Source organism: Lactuca saligna, chromosome 3 (assembly GCF_052625555.1).
Source record: "Lactuca saligna cultivar CGN05327 chromosome 3, ASM5262555v1, whole genome shotgun sequence".
NCBI classification, from domain to species: domain Eukaryota; kingdom Viridiplantae; phylum Streptophyta; class Magnoliopsida; order Asterales; family Asteraceae; genus Lactuca; species Lactuca saligna.
In genome coordinates this window covers 59,455,873-59,466,238 of record NC_136419.1, presented here as the reverse complement: position 1 = coordinate 59,466,238, position 10,366 = coordinate 59,455,873, and the positions used below count along the sequence as shown (strand labels likewise).

The window sequence follows — 10,366 nt, the reverse complement described above, 5'->3', positions numbered from 1 at the left end:
GGAGCTTGGTGGAGGTCTTAACCTTGTGCATGAATTATAGATTTGGGAAAGGTCTTAATGATGACTTTGGAGGTTCTAATGGTCATGCAAAGGCATAAAGTTAGCAAATTTATGCCCTAGGAGGTGTTAATGGACTCAGATCTAGATTATGGATGTAAAAGAATGGAATAATAAGCACTTAATAAGGAAAGTGCTTAACTGAGACTTACGTCGGGCGTACTCTGAGTACGCTATGCGTAACCTTTGAAAACCCGGTACGCTGCGCGTACCTGAAGCGTATGTTGGGCGTACGCGGGACAGTTTGGGTTGTTCTTGTTTTGGGTTGTCGAACTTTTGGGCCTCTTTTGGGCTATTGGGCCTGATTGAATTCTGTGAGTTAAAGGCCTTTTATCAGTTGGACCATGGACTTATTAGGTGAGCCTTTTTGGGCCAAGGGGTCCATTAAGGATATTGGACTTAGATCTTTGGCCCATTTGCAATGCAAGGGTGATTGGGCCTTTGGGGTAGGGTTTAAAGGTTGGGCCCTCCCTTGGGATAATTTATGGACCAATCATTGATGATATTATTATTGTTATTATCCAGTTTGGGAGGTTGTGGGTCATTAAGAGTGCAATATTCATATTCTTTGGGCGAAGGTGAGTCTACTCACCATACCCATGGTCTACGGAACCAAGGCCGGCCCATTATGTGTTTATGATATATGTGCGAGAGCTTTGTGTTTGAAATGTAATGTGATCGTATGTTTCTCATGAAGACCCCGGGAGGGAGCCCGTGACATTGGATGTAAGACCATGTGGGGTAGCCCATGGCATTGGATGTAAGACCATGTGGGGTAGCCCATGGCAGTCCTAGGTAGAGTCCATGCGGGGTAGCCATGGCATTCTTGCTGGTTCTATGTATGCATGGCCTATGTGATATGTTGCTTGGATATGTGTATGTGTGGTTTGTGGTATGCTCTGGGGAACTCACTAAGCATTTCGCTTACAGGTTGTTGAATTGTTTCATGTACATCGGAGTTAAAAGGCAAGGGCAAGGCGTGATGGCGCGGCGTGCACTCTATCTATCTCTTTTTCATTAATATGTTTATGGACACACTGTGCTAATCTATATAATGTAATGGATGGTGTTTTAAACTAAATATGGGATTCACGGTTTTATGTCAATGTGTTATTTAAATTAAATGAAATTTTTCGTGGTAAAATTGGGTTGTTACAGTGATCAATTGAGAACTCATAGAACTCACATGTATAGTTGACTTAAACTGGAATGGCATTGAAACAAAATTATGTCAACACGATAAGTTGCAAACCTCAAGTCGTGTGCTAGTGATTAACAATAGGTCTACTCTTGATTAGTTCTTGAAACTTTTTCAAGACCTTTAAGACTCCCACTGACCTCTTGATATATAAGATTCTCTTGTCAAGAAACATTCCTTAACAAAACAAATATTCAAGGGTTAGTTAGGATTCCTGTCAAGACAAACACTTTACATAAATGGGCTTAGTTGGTCTTTGTGTTATCCAAGACATTACAACTTACCAATTTCAAATGTGCAGAAATAAGAAAACTTTTCGTATTCCATATTTGATAAGTGTTATAAACCTACGTAAGACTATGTCACTTCAGTCACAATCTTGGAGTATGACTCTAAGACTTGATATTGGAACGAAGTATGATTCGCCTTTTGATTTAACCATTTTAACAATTCATGATTCCTCTACTTAGCCATACTAGTGCACTAAGTTGTTCTCGGAGGACCAATTGTGATATGATTTTATAATCATTCAGACGATCATAAAACATGATACAAAAGTACTCTTTCTTCTTCTCAGATTGAGGAAACCTTTTATCTTTCTGCCTTATTAATTCTTCTAATTCGTTCTGCCATATATTGAAACTTTTGAATTATTCAAAATTATACTTAATTTTGTAAGTATAACCATATTTACTAAACTTTTAGCAAATCATGACGAATAGTCTCATCGTTCTTTGTGGTGCACTTGACCAGTGCACAACATTGTGTACCAGACCCTCCAGTCCTTCACTTGGCTCACATTCTTATGTGAACAAGGAATTGGTCTTAATTTCCCAAATACGAAGGTTTTCATTCATCACACAATACAAGTTGTATGATTCCAAGTTTCTGTCTAACCAAGACTTGGGCGATGAGAATCTTTCCTTATTTAGTAAATTTCTGACACTACCACAAATAACATAACTAAGAATCACATCCATTTCAATATTGCTAGTAATAGAAACAAACAAACATCAATTTTCACAAATAACATTGCAAGGATAAATAAATAAGAAAAAACTGAATTTTCATTTCTTTATAAAACACGAAAAAAAAACTTATCCTTACAATGCAATTCAAATGAAAACTATGCTATTACATATTCCTAAGAAATCTATCATAACTCTCTAAGTAGTAGTTCAAAAATCCGGTCATCGAACCATGCGATCGAATTCCATTTCTTCGCGATCAGACTCAACTCACTTTTCCTCTAAGCTTCCTTCTTTTCTTCGATCCTACAAAACATTAAAATGTAATCTTATCACATAATGTATTAAGAATCTACAAATAGGAACTTAATAGAGTTAGATAGTGGATTTTACCTAAAGCAGAGTCATACATCTTGACTCTCCCACCTTGCGATCTCTCAGGTAAACATGGCAGCTTCGCATCCAATGCCCCTTCTCTTGGCAGTAGAAACATATGAACTCTTCTGGAATGGTACACAGGACTATCTCAGACTTAGCCTTTCTCTTGCGTAGAGAAAACTTTTCTGGACTTCCAATGTTGTCATTGTCCATAGAAGGTTGGGACATTGATTTACCAGAAAAATTTGCTTGACCAATCCACCAAATCATTGTTGATTCAACAGTAATAAGCAAATAAGTAAGATCAATGAGGGCCACATCGTGGTCCATCATATAGTACTCTCTAATGAACTCACTATATGAGTCAGGAAGTGATTGAAGAACCCAGTCAATAGCCAACTTCCTTGAGGCATCAACACCTAACATCCTCAACCTATCAATGTGTGACTTCATCTCTAAGACGTGTGCACACATAGACTTTCCATCTTCGTGTCTTTTTGCCAATAGGGCTTGAGTGACTTTAAACTTTACAATCCTTCGAACACGTGGGTCAGGTAAAACAAAAGGGAGGAGGTGGAGGAATTGAATAATGATCTCGTGCTCCTCGACCGAATCGTGGAATATCATCTTCATGTGGAAAACTTTTTCCATGGGATTTGGGAAGACCACAGTTAGAATCACACATCTACAAAACGGGAGAAAATTCAAGTTAGTCGATTGAGTCCTTAATAAAACACCCAAATGAGATATTTAGGCTAGGACCAAACACAATATTCTACAACTCGGAAGAGAGATGTTGTAATCCAGTTGCAAAACATTTGCAGGTACGTAAATGACGATTTACCAATTTGCACCATGAAAAACAAAAAAGAAATTTAAGTTTTAAATGAATTGAAACTCCTAAATCTTTTGAGATTCATTGAACTTTTCAATGTCATGATTAATCCCAATTATGCCCTTCAAGTTTGTGATTGGGATACAGAGGATCACAAACAAGGTGTGAATAACCATGCAAATTAGCTTGGTACTGCCGAAGACGATTATCACCTAATCAATGTGCCAGTTAACTACACACGCTTCATTGATCTATGATAATCTACGAGCTACCCATTGCCATCCTTCATTGGTCCCATATTAGTATGCCGGTTAACTACACACGCTCCACCAATGACCAACAAGGTGCAATGTGCAATTTCATGGATTAGCACCAAATTCACATTTTTCCTAAGTAACTAAGATGTGGGGAATTTATAAAGGTGTTTAGTTACTTGCATTACATTATACTTATAATGGAAGGTGGTGTCCTATCCTACCCGTTCGGCTAACGACCCTCCACTAGTCAAGGGTGCGGTGGGTAAGAGTGGATACCCAATGACAGTCATTTTACAGGCTGATTCTTTAAACACCCCTTATAGACCAGCTTCGTGAATGAGGCCTACTAACGGTAATACCAACTCTTTACTCATACATATGTAATATTAGACTTTTAATTTTATATAGTATAATGATATATTTTACACTTTAAAATACTATGTGGTCTAGTTTAATAAATTATACTGTTAATTTAATTAAAATTAAACCATATCATTATGGATTTATTCTCTATTTTAATTATACACTTAATTAATTTAATAAAGATATAAGGGTGTAATTTGAACTTTTTCAAAATACTAGGGTTTTAGAATTTAATATTTCAAAATTAAACTTTTAATCAAATATTCAAATTCCAAAACTTGAGGGCAAGTTTTGAAACTTTTCAAAATCTTCTAGATCAAATTACATATAATTTAATTAATCAAATAATTCAATTTGACATAATTCAATTTCCTTACAAGATAATTCAAATCAAAACTACAAGTAATTAGTCTTTATCTTATAAAACAAGTAATTATCTTAATTTTGGCAATTATCTACTATTTGGATTAGGATAATCAATACCATAATAAAAAAATCAGACTTTATCTGTTAAAAACATTTTTGGTAATTATCCCAAGCCAAAATAGGTCAAAATCCCAAAAAATCTGGCATCTGACCCTCTAACTCGTCGAGCCAACTTTGGACTCATCTAGTTGCCAGTGAACTCGATGATTACACATATAGACTCAGCGAGTCAAGCCTCCAGATCCATTTTTTCGTGAGTTTCAGCTTTGAATGATCAAACATAGCATCAAATACATTAGATAAACAACCTAGGCTCTGATACCACTGATGTGTTTTGAGCATTACATCAATCCTATGGTGCACATGCAAACCCTAAAGCTTTGGATCTAGTTTGTCTAGTTGTACATGCAGTAATAATCCAAAGCTCATAAACCCTAGATCTAACATACTATAATCGAAGTTAACATATGAATAGGGTTAGGAATATTACCTTGATTGTTATGTAGCAATAACAATCACAAACCTTCTTGATCTTGACTTCTGAAGGTCTAGTACCCCGAGTGTTGCACCTCTAATAGAGTCACAAACACTATTAGCAATACGGATGAATAAGAGATATAGGAGAAGGCACAAAAATCATCCTAGGGTTCTCTCAAAAGGTTAGGAACCATTTTGGTGGCCTAAAGGGTTCCTTTTATAATTAGGCTTCTAGGGTTATCAACATGGAAACCCTAATCCAGTTGCTTAGTCCTTAAGTAGCCCAAAGATCCTTCTAGAAGTCCCTTGAACGATTTCTATATGGACTCTCATAGAGAATTCGTTCACTACTTCCTTATGGATTCTAATCTTAACTTTGTAACTATCTTAAAATTACAGTATCGGTCATCTTTATTTAACTAATCTCTTTTTACCACAAAATTTTATTCTAAATTAATTCTTTATCAATATTAATTAAATAATATGATTTCTCTTTTAATATATAATTCACATAATATATTAATAAATCATAATTAATCATCTTTCTCCTTAATTCATTCTATCAGTTGGTATGGTGAAGGCAACTCAAAAGGACCATGCTCATAATCGGGTCAAGTACATACGAAATAGTTATGGGCTTAGACACCTAATCCAACATATATATATATATATATATATATATATATATATATATATATATATATATATATATATATATATATATATATATATATATAGATGTCAAAACACTTCAACCAAAATTTATTTAAAATCTAATATTTCAAATGTTTTTTAATAATGATTGTAAAATTTTCAACATGTGTTACTTAATTGATTGATTAATAAAAAATATTAATGTTTTGAAACTCCCAACTCTTAAACTTATATTATTTAATTTGTTAGTTAACTAAAATATTTTTCCTACATAATGATCACATTTTTATGATTGGTTACTCATATTTGTTTATGTAATTAGAAAACAAGATGTACATAGAATGACTACTTCAATTTTACATAGAAATCAATACCACTAGAGAGGTATGTTATCTTTAATCGGTGGTAGGAGATCCACATAACCTTTTTAATTATTTATATTAATGCTTAGTAATATATGTTTTATATTCCTATTCACCTTAATTTTTTAGGTATAAATTAAGAAAGAGGATTCTCAACGCACCAACATAAAGTCAAACGTACGCATTGCAAAATATGTAAGTAAAATTTAATATCATATTTACTAATCGACTTATTTTAAAACTTTTGATGATATTTATGTATAATGATATATTTTGTATGATTTTATTCTTAATTTCAATGTTTAATATTTGAAAGTTCATATATGAAACCTTGGATGTTTTATGTAATATAAATAGTGTAATACAAAATTTATTAGTTCGATATTGTTTATTAATAGCTCATTCAAAACATCTTATTTCTTATTTTATCCAAAAAAAAAATATCGGACATAAGAAAAGTAGATTATATTAATGTTATACAAAAACTTATAATATATATTAGATATTATAAATGTAAAAGTAAAGTTTATAAGGTATGAACTATATTAGATAGTATCAAAATATAAATTGATGGATTTTTATGTTATTTGATAATTCGTTTAATGCCCAAAACATGACTAAAAACGTAAATTTTAACATATTTTTAGTTTTTCTCATAATTATTTTAACCACTTAAATGCATTAATGCGCAACGCACGAGGTTACTCCTAGTTTTTCATAAAAGAAGGACAGGAAGTTGCAAAAGGAAAGGTCGAGATGATAGTTAAACAACATGTCACACCTGTGATTGTTACGGGTTTGCTCTGAACTTATTCACCATGATTGTTCTGTCAAACATGCATTTTTTTATCTGATACCTATTGGTTAGGAAAATACATTAAACAGTTGGTCTGATTTTGGTCCTTAACCGACCTATACACACCTGACATTATATCTCTAATATTTTTTTCAACATTTGGTAATTGATAAGTATCAAATATACTTAAATTTTTTAAATAGATCAAAGACATATGACATATTAGTATATCCCATATCGAGATGACACAAACTTTTATGTTTTTATATATGTTGGAGTCTTATTTCTCTTTATAAATGATCTTGTGGAAAGATAATCATGGACCCCACATGTATTTTAGATGGATACAAAGTAGACATTTGCACCTCCATGGGCTGACACATTGTATAACCCTAATGAGTCTTTATAAAAGACAATCTTAAACTTAATATACATTTTAGAAAACAGATCCACACTCTAACGCTCATAATTTGTTGCTATATTATTATTATTTTTTCTTTCATCTCTTTTTTATAAATTTCCAAATTTCTATTTTTTGGTATTGTTTGGTAGGGTGGGAGTTACATGTGTAACACTCGATTTTTGCATGCTAGATCACTGTCATATCATCCCAATTTTTGTCTTACATTACCTCACCTCCCCACCCTAATCAACCCAAATCCCGAAGTACGTCCCTTCCAATAGATATATGTACTTGAATCTTTAATTAGTCTTTCTTGCAGTCTCTTTCGTGTGTGTTGCCTAGTTACATTTTTGTGTTTTTTTAGAAATTAACCCTTGAAATACAGCCTGTATAACTATAACTCTTGCAACATAACAGAAGTAGAAGCCTCTAACTCTCCTTGATGATGTTCACAAGAGCCCATCAACATCCCTCTTTCAACTTCTAAAATCATGCATGAAACCATGAATAGAGTGTATCTTTGCCTCTGCCAAAGGCAACTCAAATCACCCACATGATCCTCTCTCTCTCTCTCATAAATTTCTATTAGGGTTCCGGTCTGAATCTCTAGCTCTCTGTCTCTCTCTATTCTGATGTCTAACAAAATACCACTAAAACACGCTACAAAAGATGAGACCCAAAGCTCGGGTGGTAGTGGCAGAAAAACATCTTCGTTGAGGCCACCGGAACAAACCGTCAAGTGCCCAAGATGCGATTCAACAAATACCAAGTTTTGCTATTTCAACAACTATAACCTTACGCAGCCCAGGCACTTTTGCAAGACATGTAGAAGGTACTGGACCAAAGGTGGAGCCTTACGCAACATCCCAATAGGAGGAGGATGCCGGAAAAACAAGAAAACGTCAAAGACTTCCACTTCAAAGTTTACCATCGGAGATTCATCATCGGATAATGGAGTGTTGAAGTTGTTGGATCGTCATTCACCACCACTCATGGATTTTCAACTTGGAGGGATAAACTTCCCTCCTAGGATTAACCAATTCTCTTCCTCATATGGAGACACATCATGTAATCTACCTTTCATGAACCTCGATCCTTTAGGGGTTAATTTCGGTTTGTCAACTAATGTAACAAAGCAAGGAGATCATCATCACAATCAAAGTGGAGGAGCGATAGGAAATTTTCAAGAAATGGGTTTTACATACACGAATCTTCATCAGAATACCAATCTTGCTTCTTCTATAGAGTCTTTAAGTTCTTTAAACCAAGATTTGCATTGGAAGTTACAGCAACAGCGGTTGGCTATGCTGTTCGGTGGTGATGCTGGAGAAGAACATGGTCATCAGCAAAAAGAAACCGGCTTACAACCGATCTTGTTTCAGAATCTTGAAATTTCAAAACCGATAGCATCCTCCATGGGCGGTGAATCAAGAAAAGTTGGTAGCAGCAGTGGCGACGGTGGCGTTGGTGGTATGGCCACTGAGTGGTTCTTTGGCAACAGTTATGCATCGGGGAACGTGAATCCAGCTTCCACAGAAAATGATCAAAATGGAGACATCAACACCTGGAATAGGATTCAAGCTTGGAATCACATGAATCAGTACGCGGCACTTCCATAACTTTAGTAGAGAAATATGCCAGGATGGATAGGAATCTATATATTATCATGCAAGTAATTTCGTTAAAGATTGAAATGGGAAGAATTTAGGGTAGTCGATCTACGTTTAAATTATATTTTCTCCTAGAAGCGCTTCAAAGTTCTTGTTAGTCTATCTATTGTTATTGTAATTGTTTTAATGAAATGTTTTTATCTTTCACCCATGAAATACACAGCAACTAGCTACTTGTTTCAGAAGTTTGATCCGATCACATGCTCAATGGTTTATTAGATAATACCGGAATACAGGTGGGGGAGTTAAGAAAGAGTAATTAATTAGGTGGTGTTTTTCCTTTTGGGTTCTAAAATTGATAGATTTTGAAATTTTTATTTAGAAATCGTAAGTTAATTAAACAGGTTTTACTAATAAAGTTGGTCCCATTAACATATTTTTAGGTGAATAGCCACGGGTCGAAGTGAAGATGGAGGTGAAGGTGTGGGGCAGAATATCTTTTGATTTTTTGATTTTGTGGAATTGTTTCAGAACTCTCACTGTCTCTCTCAATCTGGAAACTGTGTTCCTCAGACTTCTAGTTTAACAGTTCTGTGAAACATAACAATAGCTAGGCAACCTCTTTCCTTAACTACTACTAGACCTAGCCTTTTCCAGACTCAACCCCATCCCTCTCCCTCTCCCTCTCCCTTCTCTCTCTCTCTCTCTCTCTCTCTCTCTCTCTCTCTCTCTCTCTCTCTCTCTCTCTCTCTCTCTCTCTCTCTCTCTCTCTCTCTCTCTCTCTCTCTCTCTCTCTCTCTCTCTCTCTCTCTCTCTCTCTCTCTCTCTCTCTCTCTCACACACACACATACACACATTCACACACACACATATTTTTATAGTAATAAACTTCTTATATTGTTTGAATGAAAATACAAAAAGAAACTTGAGATTTTGTTATCATGACTTTCATATGAGCCAACTTTTAGCAATTTATATATTCTTTTGGTTCCATTTCTGTATGTACTGATTAGGTCATTTTTGTGATATAATTGTCTGAAAAAGTGTTGCTTAGAAAGTGAGGTGAAAGGACAATTAATAGATTTAGAACTGGAAATTAATGAAATAAGAAAGTATCATGATTTAAAAAGTTTAATGATTGTTAAAAATGTCATCCAGTTTTAGATTCTGTTTAGATGGATCTTGGATATTTTTTGAGTTCGCTTTAATTTCATGTTACGTTATATATGCTATTATTCCTCGCGTTATAGTCGTTACAAAGAAATTGATGATATTATTACTATGGATCCATATGCCTTTTAAGGTTGTATTTGTTGAAAGATGTTATGCAATTTAAATGTGATAAAAATAATTTCATTGGACTGTATTCAAATTTTAACGATTGTGAAAGAGTAGTCGGTGACAAAATCTGTATATGTCTCGGTATACTTTTTTTTTTTTTTTTTTTTTTTTGTAGATGATAACGTCATATGAACAATGTAAATGCCGTTATACTGAGTTTTAAAATCACATGTCTGGTTCAAAAAACTCAACCGTAAACCCTAAATGCATGAGTACCAGCTTTTTCACCCAATGTCTCCCG

The 10,366-nt window shown here is 34.3% G+C and overlaps 1 protein-coding gene across 1 annotated transcript; it reads left to right on the top strand.

Moving 5' to 3' along the window:
* Positions 1 to 7,593: 7,593 nt before the first annotated feature.
* On the top strand, positions 7,594 to 8,991 carry LOC145036669 (Dof-type zinc finger DNA-binding family protein). Its single transcript, XM_078985136.1, has one exon. The coding sequence runs from the start codon at positions 7,807 to 7,809 to the stop codon at positions 8,791 to 8,793; it is 987 nt and encodes a 328-aa protein (XP_078841262.1). The 5' UTR covers positions 7,594 to 7,806; the 3' UTR covers positions 8,794 to 8,991.
* Positions 8,992 to 10,366: the final 1,375 nt, after the last annotated feature.